At 39.4% G+C, this 21,246-nt stretch overlaps 1 protein-coding gene across 2 annotated transcripts in view; it reads right to left on the bottom strand.

Moving 5' to 3' along the window:
* Positions 1-267: 267 nt before the first annotated feature.
* The window catches only part of FLRT2 (fibronectin leucine rich transmembrane protein 2), a 106,642-nt gene continuing 85,663 nt past the window's right edge, over positions 268-21,246 (bottom strand). For both annotated transcript variants that reach the window (XM_006933044.5, XM_023255912.2), the window contains exon 2: positions 268-13,694. In XM_006933044.5, coding sequence (XP_006933106.1) covers positions 11,323-13,305 — 1,983 coding nt within the window. In that variant the 5' untranslated portion in view covers positions 13,306-13,694 and the 3' untranslated portion in view covers positions 268-11,322. The remainder of the gene's footprint in view (positions 13,695-21,246) is intronic.

Here is a 21,246-nt window from a genome sequence, read left to right as displayed (position 1 = left end):
TCCTTAATAAAGCAATGTTTCATTATTAAATTCAGATGTATGATGTGATCAATTAAAGCTATTGCTTACTGGCTGGGATTCTTAGGCAACCACTTTAAGGTAAATATTTTCAAATTAACATCCTTTGCTACCTGGTAAGCCATGGCTTTATAAATGTATTGAAGGGCCTGGAAAGAAGTATTTTCTAATTGTTCTAAAAACTCTTTCTTTATTTTTAAGACCACAATTGTATATTTTTTCAGGGTTCAAAGATAAGAAGTGGCACAGTCAGTGTTAAAATCTGTTCTATTTCATCAAAAATAAAGTACATTTATCATTCAGCATTTTCCTGGGTATTATCATAATTTCTTTTCTGTTGAATATTTAAAGTTTAATAGCTATTACATAAAAGGCTTACAAAGATAGAAGATGCACTCAGTATTTTAAGAAACAATCTTGTTTTATACAAGTTTTATTGTAGGGAAATCTATCTTTAATAATTTTTATCGAAATAAAGTATTTTATAAATATGTCTACTTAGTAACATAGTTTGAATTTCTCTCTTTTGAGGGAAAGATAATTGAGTTAATAAGAATGAGCTTTGTTTCCACTTGCTTCTCTTTCTATTCATTTGTCATTTTTCAGCCATGATGAGCTTGAATGAATCTGTTACTGCACCGAACACTTGACATAAATTATCTCATTGACTCTTCACAAGTACTGTTACCCTATTTCACATATGAGGAAAGTGAGGTTTAGGAACATTAATAACACACAGGTATCAAGTGGGAGCTCTTTGTGATTCCAAGGCTCTTTTCATACTTGTGCATGATGCTTTCCAAACATATTGAGTTTACTGTTGCTGTAACTAATGGGGGACATGCTAGTCTTTGTAATAAAGTCAACGAAATGGAATTTTTGCATGCGTCCTGTTTTCTCTCCCATACATATCTTCCGGAAATTCATGAAAACACATGGCATAAATCAGCCCAATTCACTATAGCTAAGCTTCATGGAAAATTGACAAGAATGAAACAGAATTGAGAGTCCAAAAGAACTTAAGAAATCAACCAAAGTCTTATGCTCTCAACAAGAAGAAATAGGCCAGAGAGATGAATGGTCTGACCCATGATCCAAAGGAGATCCAAGGTGTGTAATCCTACTTTGTGGATATTAATTCCCTATATTTTCAGAAAGTGCCTGACATTGATTGAACACTTTAGTGTGTGCCAGGCACCTTGCTGTATTGTTGCTGCTGAAGTAATTATTGTAATTACCTCAAGGACCGATGAGGAAATAGAAGCATAAATACGCTCAAGGCCCATGGAATGGAGCAAGGAAAACTCTGGACAGATTTGAACTCAGAATCAGAGAGGTTCATCATGTTCAGTAAGCCCCATACAATAGGCTGTATAGAAACTGCTGCTTTCTGTCAGAGGTGATTGGCCTCCATTACAAAGCAAATGGTTCCCTCTTATTCAAGATCCGCTAGTGGAGCACACTGTATTCCAACTAGTAAGAGTCAATATGTAAAAAGTTAACAACAGAAAAAGCCGGGAGGCAAGCTATCAAAACAGACACCAGCCCAAAGAGAAGAGAAATTGTCTATAGACCAGAGGAATGCCAATATTGACTTCTCCCTGCCGAATAGCTGCCCCTAAACCAATTAAACTCTGCAGTCAAGGACTAGAAGAGAAAGCATTTTTCCCTTAGCATCTGAATGCCTAACCTTCTGCCTTTATTAAACAAGGAAAGGCAGGATAAAAGGAAAATAACGCTAATATAGAGCCCAAAAGAGTGACCTGTTTTGAGCCTGTTTTCACTACCATCAATTACCATGCACCAAAGGAAAAAAGAACATGACCTATTCAAAGAGGACGTATGCCTCTTAATTACAACGAGATTACAAAATGAAAAATGACATTGATTGCAAAAAGTAACTGGGTGACAGATGGTAGACTGTCACATCTACACTGCAGAACCATTAACATGCTCTTCCATTTGGTTGTTACCAACCCCCGCTATCTGCCAGCCAAGTGCCGGTATAGATCCTATGGTTGGTTATAGTAAAACGAAATAAAACCATGTCATTTAACATTATAGATTTTTGAGCAGAAAGTCATTATCTTGCTTTTTTTTTAGTTTTAATTTCCCAATGTCTTCTGAACACTCATTCTCAGAGCACATTTGATACTTCTGTGCTAATTTTTAGCAATAATCACATGTATGTGTATTCTGAAGATCAGAGAGGAAATATGTTAGCTACACTACAAAGAAGTCTATTCTTTTTCCGTTCAACAGTGATGCTCAATGGTTCCACCCATCATGAGACAGAGGACCTGGTATTGTTCTGTGCTACCTTATGGCGCCTCACTTTCCCTAACTTTTCCAGTAAAAAAAAAAAAAAGTAGAAAAAATGGAAAACTCCCTGTTGGACTGTATTGATAATGGTTGTACACAAGTATGTGAAATTTGGGATGCTAATTACCTTTGAATACATGACTCTTGTATAATGCTGATCTTAATACTCATGAACTTGGGTGTCTTCATATAAAATGGGCAATATGTCACTCTGTGCTTGTGAAAGAGGTCTGTCTGAAAATATATCGTGTCCAATGCCATTTATTCAATGCTTGCCGAGTCTGACAAACTGTTAACTGCTCTACATACCTGCACTTCTGGAAACCCCCATATGTGTTAGACTTCACTGTCTCCATTTCAGGTAAAGGAAACTGATGACCATAAAGTATAAGTTATTAACAAAGCCAACTGGCAGAGACAGGTTTCCAAAATAAGTCAGCCTGTTTCAAGTTTGAGGTTTTAATAACTACCACCTCCACTGCATCATTCTTTATGGGAATATCATTTCTAGAAGAGAACTATTTATTTGTAGAGAAAATAATCAAGATAATACAATGTGGACCTCTAAATGATACATGCCATATTTTAGGTAAAAGATATGACACAGTGAATATCGACTGTCCCTTTTGATATTGCCGATGCAAACAAAAAACTAATCTACTTTTTTACACGTGAAAAGTTCATCATGCCTAGCAAAGTGTCAAAAAGTTTTACTTTGACTTTATGTCTATCCATACTTTGTTTACTTCTCATGATGATGGCATCTGGTAAGACAATTCTTTAAGGTATGTCTTCATATGCCTTTTTGCAAGTTGGCTCAGAGTTTTGGGGTTTTCTGTAAAATATAAAAAGGATGTTCTTCAAATCATTTGAATAGTTCTCTCAGCCTTCCTTGTAGGTATAAACATATCCTGATTTCATAATAAAGTTTTCAAATCAGATAAATGTGTGATCAACAAATAATCATGAAAACAAAATTTCTCTAAAAATAGTCATGGGTAAACAAGAGATTTTTTTAGGAAATGTATGTTTTGTTTCTTGTAAAATTCATATCGTAGCTTCTGAGCAAGTCTAATTCTGCATATCCAGAATTCCACCGATCATTCGGAGGCTTTTAAGAAAGTCATCCAGCCGTAGGAGGTTGACAGGGTAGCTGTTATTTGAGCTGCTGCTGTTTGGGGACACCTGACATCACTTCATTGTCCCATGTGCTCTGTTCACATTTTACCCAAAAGCACGTACGAGACACCTGCCCAGGGCTGGACACTGTACTTACTCATCACTGGATGAGATACAAAAATTGCCAGAGTCTGTCCTCTGTCTCCAGGGGGTTAAAATATAAGCATGAAACATACCCATGAAAACCCACAAAATATAGATGCCATAAAGAAAAGTATTTTAAAGTTATATTAACTGCACAAAGGAGTCAGATAGTTGACAGATGTGATTTGAGAAGCTTCCCAAAGGTGGGGGCCACTTGAGTCATATCTTAAAGAAGGAACAGTTCACCAAGCAAAGGAGAAAGTGAATGTCATAAGATAAACAACGTTGAGTAAAGCTACAGCAGTATGGAAGAGTTGACATTTCTTAGAGATAGACTGTTGGTTGATTTCAAGTATCTATCTAGTCCAGAGAACATAATGAATGAGGAGGACATACTAGTAAGGAATGCCAGAGAGTAATGTATATATGACACATTATGTCATACAAAGAGCTTGAATTCTCTCTTAAAATCATGGTAATGCCTTGTCACAATCCGGCATTATTTATAGACCTTGTCCCACGGTGTGTAGGAAAGATGCAGGTGGACTAGAGAATACAGGAAGGGTCTTAACCATGTCAGAGTTAGGAAACGGAGAGGAGAAAAAACATTTGAGAAAGCATGTAAGTGCTGTAAGTAGAACTGCTGTATGATTACTCAAATGTAAGAGTGCGAGTGCTCAAAGGAGGCAAAGAGACAGGAAAAACCTGGCCCATGTGTTGAGTACCATAACTTTCAGGAAAGATTCCTGATGATGCCAAGTTTTCTGTCCCGGAAAGCAATCTTATTCAGCACCAAAACTTACCAGGCTTCATCAAATAGTTGCTAAATGAAAACAAAACTAAACTAAAAAGGCCCATCCTACCCAAACCAAGGAGTTTAGCAGAATCTGAACCAGCATAATTTGATATTTGGTTAGGAATTGATTGACCTAATATGGACGTTGATTATGTCACAGAAATGACAAGAATCTCCTTAAGGATGTAATGAATTTTTCATTTAGTTTAGACTTCACACCAAGAAAATGGACAAACGGGTTCATCAATTGGTGTGTGTGTGTGTGTGTGTGTGTGTGTGTGCTAAAAAGACCTCTGTTTTTAGAGTGTACCATTACAGATGCTTTATCCTTAAATTTCCATATAACTAATAAAAACAAAGCTCCTACAATATCCTCTAAAGCGCACATTTTCTATTTGTGCTATCAAAAAAAATTGTAAATCCAGGAGCCAGTTTGCTAAGGCCCTAATAGATTCTGACATATGAGCATCTTCAGCAGGATCTACAAAATACTTCGAGCAACCTCTCCAGTAAGAAACAAACTCATTACTAAAAATAACCTCACTAAAGTCCTTTTAATAGTTCTTTCAGCTCACCCCGTGGGTGTAGGCATATCTTGATTCCATCTGAAGCTTTCAAGTCAGATAAATGTGCAGCCACCCAATAATAACAAACACAGAATTTCTCTAAAAAAACAGGAATGGGATTTGAAAGACAAATATTTTTAGGTTTTTAGAATGTTTCCTTGATTTGCCACAAACAATAATTAATATATGTGTCCTCAGAGTGACGTTGTGATATCTCGATCATCACACATTTTAACCGTTGACAAAGAAGTTGTCCTGAAGGCTAGTCCATCTCAAAGCTAGTTAATTTAAGAGGCGAGAAAGTACTTAAGAGTCTAAGAATCATGTTTGGGGTTAATGCCCGACTCTGCCATTCACAGGTTTTATGATCAGGGACGAATCGCTATACTTCTTGGGAAGTTTTACATGCTGAAAAGCTAAGATGAAACACCTTACATAGTTGAAGACAAAATGTGACCACATGTATCAAAGCATTCTAAATGTGGCATTACATTGGTGCTCAAGAATTGTCAGGTGCCATTATTTATTGTTTTAGATTAATTTATATTCTGGTGCCCAGCGGAAATTTAAAGTTGTATGTCTAATTACCAAAAACAATTCCTAAATGTTCAATTACTTAGTATATGTTTGAAAATTTGATTCAAATTCAATTCTAATTTCATCAACGCACCATCACTTTGTGTCATCTATTAAACACCAAAATCATCTAATATATACAACAAATGCATCATCAAATGTATCAAGAAGTACGTCTATTTCTTTTGTCACCTTAGATACTCCGTTGAGGTTGAGAGAATGTAAAATTATTACATGGTCTCTGAGACTCCGGGATGTGTTCGAAAACAAGCTTCTTGCACAATCTGTGAGCTCCTTAGTGGTAGAGTCATATTTTTCTCTGAATCCCCAAAAGAACCTAACATAGAATTCTGTAGAAGGTACATGAAAAATAAATGCTTTGGGTGAACAGACAGATTTCTTTAGGAACACAGGGAAGTAGAAGGTGTGCTTGACTTGCCTAAGACTGTATTTTATTCTTCTACAAAACTTCTGAAGTCAGCCAAATGCTGACTTGTAATAAACTTTTTTTTTTTAACGAATTTTATTCCTTGACTAAGGGTCTGGTCTTCACAGAATAAGGTCTGCAATTCTTGGTAAAAGTAACTGAGAGTTGCATGGACATTACTTGACACAAAATCTCCCAAGTGTAATAGAAATCACCAGTGACCACTGTCTTGCATACTTAATTTTCCAACATAGATTCTAAAATAATTAATACTAGTTAACTGAAGTGTTGTGATTTTGTTTCCTGATTTAATCTCTGTCAAATACATTATTAAAGAGTTAGAGGAAAGGGGTCTGGCAAAATCGTGAGAATAATCCGAGTTGAACTGGAGCACGTGAATAGATACATTTTCATGAGTGCTCATTAGAAGTATGGGTGCATGAGCTATAAACAAATCTGAAGTAGAAATGTACCATGGGGATTCTTAAGAAAAATTGACATTTTAAAACCAATAGTGTATGTTATGAAATGGGGGGGGCTATTCTGATTGGATAACTACATTCGTATTTATCTCTATCCTAAGCAATACAGATTTCACAAATACAAAACAATATTCTTGATGTATGGTGTATACTGAAAAGATATGCAGACAAACACACAAGCTAGTCGGGAAGTAGAAAAGAACATGAAGATTTCATATAAACCCCTCACACACACAAAAAAAGGTTAAATGGCTTTAAAAACAGAAGTTGTCTTCAAGGTAGGAGAAAAGGAAAAATCCTATCACCTCCTTTATTCCTGCCACCCTCATGCATCATCAGGAAGCCTTCCACATTAACAATTTCTCTTTCACATTAACAATGCAAGTGTTGGCTATAACCCAATGAACTTACTCAGATAAACAAAATGTGGTTTTCTTTTAAAATAAGCCTTTACTGAATATATCAACAAGGTACTGTATAGTGTAGAGTGAAGTTTGTAGTTAACAAGGTGTGCAGCATGGTAGGTCTCAGAGGACGTGCGGTTCAGAATCTTCCAGACCCTTGCAGTCCCTTGTTATGAGAACACACTAAACATAAACCAGAAGGAAATCAACATGTGGTTCAAACAAACCATTGGGATTAACTTTTGGTGAATATATACTGGTCTTAGAGGGACAGACAGTGGTGATGCCTTCACCTTGCCTCAAAAAGTTATAAATCTTATATCCCATGGACATCTTCATAAATGCCTCAGTGTGCATGTTTGTGTGTGTGTGTGCATGTACGTGTGTGTTGCATACTAGTTTAAAAATGCCTGTTACGATGGCCTTGCTTTGTGCTCTTCTGGTGGATGATGTGCCTCTAGAAAAAGAAAAATGAAAACTATAGCAAAAGAATCTGATTGGTTTGTTGTAACAACAGTATCATACATGGACAAAACTTTCTCCCCACATTCTGTGACAAGCATCCCCCAGTGGTCAATTGTCTTATGGCCCTGATGTAGAAATCAGAGAAGGATGTAAGCCATAGCTTTCTTCATTAGTATTTTGACTTTTTAAAAAAGAGCATCAGGTCAGTTTTGACAAGAGTAAGAATTAGGAGAGCTGTTTGTTTGTTTGTTTTGTATTTGTGTTGCCCTTTGCGGCACAAAGAAATTGCTTTGCACTCCCATGAAGCTGGAAAGGTAAATCATGGGCAAAACTGCTCTTGTTCTAACGTAAAACTCAATGTCTCCTTGTTGTAGGGTAGAGAAAAATGCTGTAAACAAAGACATTGATGAAAACTAACCAGTTCACTGTCAAAAGGTGATCTGCCTCAGCCGTTCCCTGTAACTTTTGCTTGCATTGGGTATTCTGCTCACCGCATGCAGAGCTGGTTCTCCACGTGGGGAAGTAAGTTATGATCTTGGGAAGTGACTAAGACCATCATGATCGGCACTGGTAGGAAACGGAGCCTTAAAATTAGTGACTTCATTAATATTTTTTGCCAGACTGGTCACAATACAGCAACACTGTTTGTTTTTTTAAACCTTGGGTAACATATCTTATATATTTCCAACAGACATCCAGGTAATTAGAAATCGCATTACTTCTCAGGGGATAGAGTGCTTTCCACTTCTCATACAAGGAAACTGGGCAGGGAAACACACTTTTTGTCTCTGCCTGTGGCCATCCGTTGTGATGAACTGCTAATGTATTTGACAGTTTTGAGGGGAGCACAGAGCCTCTCCCTGTTCAAACACATCTCCCCACAACAAGCAGGTATTAATGACAACCCTGGGAATGAATAACAATCAATAACATCTGTGTGATCACGGCTACACCTCTCACTCTTAGAATTTCCTCTGCACGGTGACAGTTGCCTAGCTCTGAAAGTGGCCGTGTGTTATCTCAAATCAGCTTGTTTGGTCAAACAGCATCCAATTCTATAAGCCAGGGTGTATGTCTTGTTGGTTCATGGTCCTGACCTGCATCTTCAACTGTGACTCTTCCTAATCTCAAAGTACATAACAATGGCAGCAAGAGAGGCTCCATTAGAGGGTAGATGTTTCAGCAAAACACACTTCCCGTGATTGAAGACGCCAATCAAAGCCTAAGCCAACACTGACAGTTGGTTATTTAGCAGTTTTCCTAAGACACGTAAGACATTACAAATTCCGTGATGGGCTTCCTATCCTGGCGTGAGAGCCCCAGGTATGCTATGACAAACGAGACACTGATCTTATTTTTAGCAGCCTCCGTCATACTGTGTGCAAGATCAAAGCAAAGACTGTAACTAGGTTCTATCTCTTCAGGAACGTCTTTTAGCAGAGGTCCCTTCACATGACTAGGACTTCATTGTACCACTCAAGCCCCAAATAATTCTGTGGATCTCACAAGACATCAGAGAAACCTTTCCAACATCGGTCTTGGCTCGAAACTAAAATGTTTCAGCAGCCAAATATGATGCTGGGAGTTAGATACACAATATAAATAAACGAGCATGATTATTTTGTGGATAAAAGAGAAAAAAAAACCCTCAAAAGTCAAAGTACCATAATGTGAACACATAGTTTTATCTACACAGCCAAGGAGAAGACAACAGTGGAAGGGAATTATCCAGTTAAATATACACAACCCCATGTCATTGTCCTGAATGGTAGATGGCTTACTGTTAACACTGATCACCTTCACAGACTGTCTTGTCCCTTTGCTGTGTGGAATTAGCTTTCAACAAGCAACAGCCAGATTTTGCTAGCTAATAAACTCATATGGAAACCTAAGTCACTTTAGAATTAATTCAAATTAATTAACAGCTAATTTCAGTTCAACTGACTGCCGTTTCGATTCTTGCCTCTACAACATTATAACTTCAGTTATATGTTCTGCTTATTCTGAGGGACAAGGGAGATTAAAACATATAAGTTGGGGGGTACGTTATTAAAGAAAATAAAGCTCTTACTATAAAGAAAATCTTGCATAGCGTTTTATACCTAAACTCTTACAAAGAAGACACATCACAGTTCTATTTTGTTAAAAGTGAGAGACAGAGAAAGAGCGAGAGAGAAAGCCAAAATGAGTGTGACATCAATTTCACAGGTCCCTAAAAAATGGCCAGTGGTAAAGGAAATCCACAACACAGGGCAGAATTTGATTTTAAAAGGAATTTTCCAATGGTGTGTTTTTTTTAGTTAATGTAGGTGATCGATAGCCCTTCTACATCTACGGGATGAAAAGGAGTGAGTTATACATACTTTGTGAAAATGGGCATTGCTTTGAAAATATCTAGAATTAAGCACAGACATCCCTCTCTTCTCTATGCCCTCTGCTCTTTGCCCACTCTGCCAAGATTAGGGGAAGGAGCCTGTGCTCTCTGACTTGTTCCATGTGATCCTACTAATGTAAGATAGATCATCCCTCCACAATTCCGAAGGAAGAGGGACATCCAAGACTGAGAGGGAATAAATGAAATTTCAAAAATGGAATAGGATGAACATCGGTCCAAGGTGGAAACTCAGTATTGCTTTAAAAAAATACATTATTTCAGCCAGCTTTGATATGTCCTTATAGAATTATCAGCAGAGAAAATTAGTATACATTTTAAAGTGTATAAGTATATATGGATATTTTGTGGACCCGAGACTGGGATCTCATTTTCTCTTTCAAAGTTTAAGCAGAGTGGGGGGAAAAATCTAGCATAAACGGCTAGTTACGAAAATATAGGTGAGGTGATTGGAAGACAAATTTGCAAGGGTTAAAGGTATTAATTCAAGCTATTTCAACATGATACTAACAAAGTCGTTTCATGAAGTGTAGCAGAATCACTGATCACTTGCTTTTGTCTAAATGGTACCAATAGTTGTTAAATAACAAGTTTAGTATATTCCAAACACTGATCTCTTGTTGGTCTAAATATCATGTTGACATAGCTGTGGTGAATCTACCCAAATAATTCTCATTATCAAAAATAATTCCATTCAATATAATTCTTCCCGTTATTTTATTAGCCTCTTCTAAAAAAGTATTCTAGAATATATCTCTGTTGAATGTGATTCAACCTGACATATAATTTGAATAGTAACACTTTTAAAGGGAGTTTTCTTGCTGGAACATCCTATCTGTCCCTGAAGATGGCCGGAATCAGACTCAAGTCTCTAACTCTGTTATCACATAGGATCAGGGAGGCGTGAGGGGTGATTTTTAAGCTCCCAGTCAGAAAGCCAACCCCCAGGTTTGAAGTTCTTTTCAAAGCCCACATCATTTTCTGGATTCTGCCGGGTTCGGTTAACTTATCTTACAGGAACGGGCTTCCTCGTGATGCTTTCTAGATTTCCTGCTTTGGGTCAAATCAGGGTAACTACCTCCTTTCTTCTACTTTGAAATTTTTAACTTTCCTTCCACACCAGGAAGTACAGAAATAGCATAAAGATATCTATCTGGGCCATTCCTTGTTTTCCCCATGTTGTGTAGCCTACCCTGATGAGTCCGTTTCCATGTGCCTTTTCATCTGACCACCAACCATAAGAAAGGAATTTATTCTGACAGCTTCAACAGTAAAATGGTGAATGTGCATCATGAGGAAGAATCACTCCTTAGCCTTGGCATTGGGTTCTCATGGTACAACCCTGTACAGTACTTCAGCAACTATTTTTTTTTAAGATTTAAAAAGCAAAGAGTTACAAAACTGTTTGTCATTAACTTGAAATAGAAAAGATAGCACTTTTTTCTTTAAATCCCATTATATAGTACACCGTATAAATTACAGAGTATGCAAATGCACAAATGCATCTGGGCAACATTTATCAAATGTAATTCGTGTGTCTTTCGGTGCACACACGTGTGTGTGTTCTCCAGAGTCTTACTGTCCGCCTTTATAACGCTGGACCTCTGGCTGTCACGTGTGGCAGTGCTCCAGGTCTGGCACACTGCTGTTACAGTATCGCATGTTGTTGGGGATATGGCAGTCCGTGTAATTAATGCCCCCGTTTGGGGTATAAAGGGGCTGCAGTCTGAAATCTCCTTTAAGGAGCTGATCGTTATTTAAGGAGACGATCTGAAAGCTGGTTTCTGTCATCTCCAGGATGGAATTGTCTTTCTTGGTGCCCGCCTCGCAGTAGTCGTCTTTCCGCCGCCCTCGGTTGTATTTCCACTTCTGGGAGGTGTAGCGCCCCTTTTTGTGCATGTGCCAGCAAAAGACGCTGAGCAAGACCACGAGCACAAATATCACCGCACCCCCGATCAGGCCCGCCAGCAGAAAAGGGGAGCCCATGCTGCGGGAAGTCGTCTGCTCGTGGCTGGAAGCCGTGTTGCTGCCATTGTTCAAATATGAGGCATGGGTGGTGGCCTCGGAACAAATGGTATCTTCCACAGCTCGGTAGTTAAAAGCATCCAGTGGCACTAAACAAATCCGATAGGTGGATCTGGGCTCTAAATTAACCAGGCTCAAGTGCTGTTTCTCACCACTGACTATGCGTTCCTGAACAATGCCCCCTACTAAACTGTGGCCCATTTTCACCCACGTGAGTTTGTATGCCATCACGGTAAAGAGAGAGAGCCAGCTGACTTGGATGGACGTGTCATTCACAAAATGGATAGAGAGTTGGATCCGTTCAGAAATAGGCGGGGTCACTCTTTCTCTGCCATCCCAGTCAGGGATCGTGGGAAGTTTGGCTGTGGTGGGAGTCAGAGGCATGTAGCTTCTGCTGGGGGTTGGGACAGAGAGTGTGGAAGGCTGGGTCGTTGGCGAGGCTGTACTTGGAGCTGGGGTAAAGACGGGCAGCCCAGGGGTCGTGGTGGGGCATGACAAAAGATTCATATTCAGCTCCCTGACAGCCATCCCCCGGACTTGCTCGGGTCCTTGGCACATGAAACCTCGCACATTGAGAGATGAAGGGATGTATTTGAGCCATTCCGTGACCCACTTAATACTGCAGTCACAAAACCAGGGGTTATTCCGAGCAGTGAGCTGCTTCAGGTTGGAGAGATTATCAAAGACCCCTTGAGTCAACACGCGCAGTTGATTGTTGGATATGTCCAGGCGTTCCAGCTTGCGAAGATTTGAGAAGGCTGTCAAAGGGATGTGGTTGATCTGGTTGTCCTGCAGGTAGAGCCTGATCAGATGTGTACCTGGGAGATCAGGAGGGGGGTGGGAGAGTGAATTCCGAACAATGGAAAATTCCTTGAGCTTGGTGAGATGACTGAAGGTACCCTCGGCAATGCCCTTGTTAGTCAGGAGGTTCCCATCCACGATCAGACGCTCTAAGCTCGTGAGGTTCTGAAAGGCCATGTCTGATATGACAGCGATACGATTTTCATCCACTCTCAGCTCTTGCAAATCCACAGGAAGCCCAACGGGCACGCTGCTCAGGTGATTCTTGGATAGGAACAACAGCTTGAGGCTCACAGCCTCCCGGAAGGCCCCATCTTCCACCCCCACCGTGGATATCGAGTTGTCATCCAGGTGAAGCTCTTCGAGCTTCAAGAGCTGGGCGAGAGCAGCCCGCGAAATGGTCTGAATGTTGTTTTCCTGCAAATGGAGGACTCTGACGTTCTTGGGAAGGTTCATGGGGAATTCATCCAGTTGGTTGCCATAAAGGTAGACCGTGTGCACCGACCGTACGTTGTGCAGTTCTGCGGGAAATCCAGCATTATTAATTTGGTTGTTGTGGAGGTAGAGTACGGTTACGCCCTCCGGGATCCCAAGAGGCACTGAGGTCAAGCTTCGCTCGTTACAGTAGACAAAGTTCCTGTCGCAGCGGCACACGCTAGGGCACGCCAAGGTTTTTGACATTTGTGAGTAGAGCCCCAGGGAAATAAGAAGCCAAGATTTCAGGAAAAAAGCCCCACAGCTGGGCCACTGTGTGGTCTGTAGGCCCATTTCTGAAGTACGGAAACAAAATACAAGGTGGTGGGAAAGTAACAAGAAACAAAACCAAAATGACTGGAAAGGGCTCTGTTAAAGTCCAGAACTCCAACTAGAGGAAAAGTCCCAAGGGCCTGTAAGAAAAGAATTCTCCTATGATCTCTGCTCTTATCAGCCTGTGTTGCCGTCTTTGTTACTGTCCTCCATGTGCAAAAACAAAACAACAAAAAAACAAAAAAACACAAAAAATCAATAGAGAGAATTTTCCACACAGGCAATGAGTGAAGCTGAGTTATCTGCAGTCAACAGAGGCCCAACTGGGCAGGCAGAACTCCCTTCTGATGTTGTAGATCAGGTCAGTGTTGATCAGACTATGAACTTCTTGGTTAAGCTCAATCTGCACTCTGTTAGAGGAAAGTAGAGAGAAAAAAGTCAGTTTAGGATAGTGATGGATGAAGTTCTGGTTACTAGATGCCTTTTAAGAACACTATGGCCAGAACCAAATGGCCAGGGCCACAGAGTTGGCGTTAAATGATGTTTTAAGCAACAATAATTTAGTTGAAAAGGTATTCAACAAAGGAACACGATTCAATTACCTTATCTTCAACAACCCAATCAGTACCGTCTCTTAAATATCTGTTTGAATATCCAAATAGAAAGGGCACAAAAGGCACACTGCTGAATCCACTGAATCAATAATGATGGTTACCTACAAATCCAACTGGTCACATCTTCTTTCAAGATGAAACAAATGACTGAGTATCTAACACCACTTGAGAGAAGAAACGTGAAGCCTTTTCTAAATGCAAAATAGGCACTGCTGAGGTCATTTAAAAAGATGTGTCCTTTTGATCTAATGCCGTAAGGAAGAGGAATAAACACAATGCACAGAAGCACGCGTGAAGGCAGAGAGATTTTTTTTTTCTTCCCCATTTTTCGTCTCTCCTCACCTTTGTCTTCCATCAAAACAGCTTACCCTCAAGGTACTAAGGAGAAGGACCAAACTCCAGTTCATGATACATGTGTATTTATTCCCTCTTTCGGGACCTCCAGGTACAGATTTGAGAGTTGCCACACTCATGATTGGGAATAAGGTATTTTTCAACACCACCCCCTTCCTTCCATCTGTGTTTATTTCTACCTTTTTTTTTTTTTTTTTTTTTTTTTTGTAGGTTCCACGTCCAGAGTGGAGAGCAGTACCGGGCTTGAACTCATGACTCTGAGATGAAGACCTGAGCTGACATCAGGAGTTAGATGCTTAATCAATTTAGCCACCCGGGCACCCCTTTTTTCCTGCTTTAAAGAAAGACCTTTAGCACACTTTGAAACGATAGAAGACCCAGTTGGGGAAGTCAAGGCAATACACAGATAGTAATCATGCCTCCCTGCTCTACAATGTGTTCCATCTGTTTTCAGATCAGAGAGGTAAAGCAGATAATTGAAAGGTGCCAGATTTTATTTCCTTACAAAATAAGCCAACATGACAGGACATGGCAAGCTATGAGTTTCTTAATTCTCACCAAAAGACAGAAATTGAAACAACTCACATCTAGAAGCACAGAGGAACTATTTGAAATTGTTCCCTTAGCTATCTTTAGAAACATAATTAAAAAAGAAAAAAAACACACCACAAATGCTGTTTAACTGTCAAGGATATTGTAAATTTGTTCTACAACTTAAAAAAAAAATTGTGAACCACCTAAAAAAATGCCACTGATGACCTGAAACAGTAAAATTCATGTTTTGTTGTTCAAAAACCTTAAAAAGGGAAGGGGAGATATAGGGAGTTTTCTCCACGCCAAAACAGATTGAGATATGATACTTTATTAAAAATCAAACATTATTTACTTTGTTAAAACGTACAAATAAATATATGTTTTGCCACTAGACAGGAGCCATCCCTCCAACCCAGCAAAAATCTACCTATATAACTTAAAGAATAATTTATAATACAGCCAAGGATAGTATAGGGAAAATTAGTTTAATGCCATCAGCCTGACATCATCCTTCAGCTCAGATTTCAAATTTTTAAGCCATCTCAATGCTCCCTAATAGCTAGCTATTCAAGTGTGATCTTGGTCCAGTAGCATGAGCTTGAGCTGGGAAATTGTTCGAAAGGCAGAATCTGCACGTTAGCAAGAACCTGGGTGTGCACGTTAAAATTTGAGAGGCATTGCCCTAAACACAGTAACATTTAACCATTCAAATATTTTAATTTATTAAATATAAAATAAGTGGAAGAAGATGCCCAATGACTCTTCAAGAAGAGTGAAAGCATAAGGCATACTCATCACTTTTGTCCCCCGGAGACAGTCTCAAATGACATCTTATGTATAAATGACATCTTGGAGGTGGAGTAGTGCAATGGTTACACCATATGTGTTACTTGGCCTCAACAGACCCTTGAAAATGCATGTCTGCATGACAGGCACTAATGCCCTGTAGAAGCTTGCAAAGTTACTTGTGATCAGGGGAGCCCACTTTTACAAAACATGATTTATTTAAGAAGAAATATTTGTTTGGTGTTATTAGCATCTGAGCTTCACAGGAGGCAGGAAAATGAGACCAAAGGATAGAACCTAACACATTTTTTTAGCATTCCACAAGTATCTTCAACATGTGATAGTAGCACACAATAATTTCCTAAGATAGAAAACCAGCTACCCCAGGGTTCTAAGTTCCTAAATAAAGAGAATAGATGTCTCTTAACTGAGTTTACAGTCTAAGTTTTAAGGCCCTGGAAACAATTAGCCGATACTTGAGGATGACAGAATTTATTTGGAAAGTTCCTCAGCTAACAGCCTCAAAGTTAATAATCACTGGGAGCTTAGCAAAGTACTCAGTACAGACCTGGACACTATCATGTTTTCAAATTGTAGATTTTCCACTTGCCTGAACTGTGTCTTCTGTAAGAACAGTAAAAGCCCCATCAGCCAATCCTTTGCCCCAGGCTTTGCTCTCTGGCCTCTGAACTCTCCTTACGAGTGGTTCTTTTATAATTATGTAAGAAGAGGATGTGGTCCTGAAGAAATCTCCTAATAGGATTACATGGGGCAAACTGTCACTGCTTATCCACCTTAAGAGGAGAAAAGTCCCATCGAGATCACCATGTGTTGATCAGCTATGACAAGTTCAATTCTAAATGAAAACAAACTCTCAGGGTTTTCTTTGAGCTTCTTCGGAATCCCACAAAATTACATCAAATAGATTTGTTGTAATCCTTGGATCAACGACAGCCTATATTATGTCAGCCAGTATACTGTATCTTTGTTCAAATTAGTGCAAGTGTAAAATTACAAACACGTAGGCAATGATGACTTTTTTTTTTTTCATTAAATAGGCTAAAATTTCCTCCATATTTTCAGTGTGAATTCCTACCAAATACTGAGGGCAGAAATCCTTTTAGATCTTAAGCTGGAGACTCCATCCATAGAGAAGGCAGTACAGTATAATGGTCAAAAGCATAGCCCCTGACTTTTCATCCCACCTCTGACACAGAGTAGCTGCAGGATCTTAAACTCTATGCCTTCCTTTCCTCGCCTGAAAAATGACAATAATAATAGTTCTTATCTCATAGTATTCTTGAGAGAATTAAATAGGATAGTATTTGTGAAAAGCTTTTATGTTGCCTGATACCTACAAGAACATAATAAATATAAACTATTATTCTCTGTGTAATTATGAATATTTAGGTTGTCCAAAGAGGTGAACTCCAACTTGTAGAGCAAAATAAAATCGCTTTGAACCTTTCAAGTTCTATGCATTTTTGTATACTCCAGGACTTCTCAACCTCAGCACTACTGATATTTTGGGCCAGATGATTCTGTGGTGGAGCTTCCATGAACATCCAAAAATGTCTCCAGGCCTTGTCAAATATATGTCTCCTGGGGTGACTAAATCACCCCCAATTGAGAATCACTGACCTACACCATCTTACAAGTACCTTAGAAGGTTAGCATTATTATTCTAATTTTATAGAAGAAATCAAACATAGGTTTCTAATAAACAGAACCTAAAAATTCTTCTTGCCATGGACACCAAAAAAAAAAAAACAAAAAACAAAAAAACAAAAAACAAAACAAAACAAAAAAACCTGAAAATGCAGCATGGTTTTCATTCATTTTATTCAACCAATATTTATTGGCCTGGGCATTAGAATGAAGATACACTCTTAGGCGGAAGCGATGTGGGTTTTGACTTCATGAGCTTGATTAAGTCAGGGGAGAGAAATGAATAAGCAGGGAATTACAGTACTGTATAAGGAGTTCTAAACTTAGGGTACTGTGTAAGGAGCTCTCACCTAGTCCTTGGGGTATCAGGAAAAACGTTGCAGGACAAAGACTGTCTATGTAATGATCTGAAGGATAAAAAGTTACAAGAAAGGGAAGAGATTCAAAAAGGGCTGCACAAGGAACCAAGCAGGTTGTAAGGTGGATCAAGAGGTAAAACTCCAGCTAAGAGAAGGAACAAAACTTGGATGGCAAGGCACCTTCCCAACTCTGCCTACTTCTCCCTGAGATAGTCCAGTTTCCGGAAGGTAAGAAACAAGCCCATGTTTCCAGGTCATTAGCCATTTCCATTTATAAGTCTCTAAATATTAGCAATAAAAGGTTTTGCTTTTACAAGAGGCGTTTCAAACACTGGGGGCAATGTTTTCCCCCTTTCCTATTTATTTGAGTACCGCACTGAGTATGCTTCCTTTCCAGGAAACTAGCGATTATGAAGAACGGTTTAGTGGAAGGTCCTAAGGAAAAAGAAGAATTTTCACTGAAAGTAGCAAACACAGTTTCAAAAGACTGAGTGTAAATCAACACACAACAAATGCTCTTTGGAGACATCAAGAGCCTGGCCCCACCAGTCTGGTAAAGCTGACAGTAAGAGCAGCAGTTATTCTAGGCTACTTTACCTTAATTCAACTCTTTTCATAGGAACTGAGACTCAAAGCACATAAATCATGTTAAAGCTTTCAGCAAAGTGTTTCTCTCCCAGTGCTGCCTAGGAAGATTTTTTTTTAATTAATTCCAGGAGCCTGTATTCCAGGAGCGCTTAATAAACTCAGACTATAAAAATCATAGTACAGAAAATAAGAGTTGTCAATAGGCACTGCCGATTGCATAATATAGTGACACCAGGACAAACCTAATAAAATGTTAATGGTCTCAGCATTGGCTGGATTGTGACAAGACAGTGCAGTAAAGGAACTGGTGTGAATGAGAAAGCTGACCTGAAGAGAGATTCTCTGCAAAATTTCCGGGGGTACCGGGGACTTAGCACTTCTGGAATTAGGCAATTCGTGCTTGAAATCAGACACACAGGTGCAGAATCGATAGGCCTAACTATACTACAAATGTCTCTGTTACAATCTGGAAACACTAAAGCCATTTATAGATCTTGTGCACATTTCCACATTCCTGAAGATAGGTTATAAATACTGCTCTCACAACAGTCAGGAGAATGCTATAGTTAGATGGGCAAGATGTGGGGATTAGCAGAGGAATTTGGGGAAAAATAAAACAATAGCCACCCCCTAACTTGAAACAATTTTTCCATCTCCTTCACTGATCCTCAACCAAGCTCCTTGAAGTTTCTCAATAGACAAATATTTTTCTTTGCTAAAACAAAGAGAAAGAAAGAAAGGAAGAGGGAGAGACAGAGGAGAAGAGAGAAGGAAGGAAAGAAAGGAAACACTTTAGGTAAACAGTAGACAATTTCCTGGCTCCAGTCAGTCTAGGATTGAAAACATTAAAATTGGAGCCCCCCTGCCTCCAAAAAAAAAAGAGCTATTCTCCCAGCAAGCATAAAATTCTCTAACGCATTTGAAGAGTTGTCCCCATGTGGTTTCCAATGCAGTTGGTTCAAATAATAAGTTGAGAACACACAACCAATGTTAAAAACCCAAATACATAAACTTTGAGGGCAAATTCATTACTGCCATTCTCTGTTCCTCATCCACTGGGGAGCTTCCACTGACCATTCCTTGGGTCCATTAAAATCTGCATGTCTGGATGCAAGACTGGCCTCCATGTTTTTTTGTCTGCTTGTTTGTTTGGTTTTTGTTTTAATGGTTATTTTTGAGAGAGAGAGAGAGACAGAGTGTGAGTGGGGGAGGGGCAGAGAGAGGGAGACAGAATCCAAAGCAACTCCAGGTTCCGAGCTGTCAACACAAAGCCTGACGTGGGTCCCAACTCATGAGCCATGAGATCATGACCTGAGCTGAAGTCAGACGCTCAACTGACTGAGCCACCCAGGTGCCCCTAGCCTTCATGGTTTTTAAACTCAGTGGTGAACAGACACTAATAGAGAAGAATTTTATTGAGACAGTACCAATAAAGATAGAAGTAGGGTCCATAAAGGATGGAGCCCTCTAAAACCCACATCTATATATTTTTCAATCCATTTCCAAAAGAGGTAGTTCATTCATTCATACATCCATTCATTTGGTCAAACAAATATATACTGAGTACCTCATGTTTCAGCCTAGAAAATAGCTGGTTTCATGTTTTTATCTCTGACATGGATTTTTCCCATCATTTGCTCCAGATTTTCCCATCAAAAACACTATGGGAAGATGATGAAAAAAGAGGGTTTCTCAGTACCACCCTGCAGAAGTGGGGTTTAATAGGCCTTCAAAGAAGGATGTTCATTGTCTTTTGTCAATATTCCCCAGGTGGATCTGATGATCATTTACTTTTGAGTTCAACCACCCAGATACCGCTACTGGGAATTGTTTTCAAGGCATGGAGGCAACTGATTTTTCTCTTTTTTGGATCAAATTGGCTTGTAAGAGGTGAAACTGTAGGTGTGGTGGTATGACAAGAACAAAGGGTTTGGGGTAAGTCAGAATTTGGCTTTGACCTCAGCTCAGCCACACTTCAAAAGCATGATGATGGAGACCTGACTTGAACTCTCTCAATCTCACTCTATACATCTCAAGAGAGGATATTAAGCCATGCTCACAATGTTGTCGGGAAGACTAGAGATAATGAATATAAAGCAACTAAGAGTCCCAAGTAGGCACTCAATGAACTGTGTTGGGCTCTGGGGATACGTGACCTGGATAGCTTTCTTCCTTGCCAGCTGTGCTAACTCAGGCACAACATTTCACCTCCCTTGGCCCCAGTTAACTCACTTGTCAAATGGAGAAAATGGCAGTTTTACTCTCTCATACTTTTTGTAGAGCTGTAAATCATTTCAAGTGTTATCTAATATCTAATATAAACACACACTCATTATGCTTTGGCTATTCCCATTTTTAGCTTTAAAAAACAGCAATAGAGGTGCCGGGGTGGCTCATTCAGTTAAGTGTCAGACTCTTGGTTTCGGCTTGGGTCATGACCTCACAGTTCATGGGTTTAAGTCCCACGTTGGGCTCCATGCTGATGGTGCAGAACCTGCCTGGGATTCTTTCTCCCCCTACTCTCTGCCCCTCTCCTGCACCCTCTCTCTCAAAAATAAATAAACTTAAGAAAATAAAATAACATGAAAACAGCAACCATAACACACAGCCTCCTGAACTGGGAATTTCTGTCCCTAATTGAGTAAAGAGTTGGTTCTTTGGAATCCATGACATTTCACTTTCCTTTTTCATTCACTGATCATAGTTCTTTCCTTTGGAGATACACACATACATCTTCCCATGTATCAATACTGCAAATATGCGGAGACATTTACTGGGTCTCTCAGATCTTTCCTATGTCAATGTTTCATTTCTTTCATTTGCTTCACAATCTTAGCAATGCTGATGCCTCCATTTCTTGGTATGTGCTGCCCATAAAGGAAGACAAGACTCATGTGGTCTGATCAGCACCAAATACAGCCCAGCAAACACGTGGGGAGCGCCCCACTCCCTGCCAGGCAGAGAACTAGTTACTAGAAATATATCTATGACAGAGCCCCTGTGTTTGAGTATCAGTTTATGTCAGATCAAATAACTCTTTGCATGAAGCTCTTTACAAT

This window comes from Felis catus, chromosome B3 (assembly GCF_018350175.1).
Source record: "Felis catus isolate Fca126 chromosome B3, F.catus_Fca126_mat1.0, whole genome shotgun sequence".
In the NCBI taxonomy this organism is placed as follows: Eukaryota; Metazoa; Chordata; class Mammalia; order Carnivora; family Felidae; genus Felis; species Felis catus.
The sequence above is the reverse complement of the archived record's forward strand: the minus strand, read 5'-3'. Positions and strand labels throughout refer to the sequence as shown.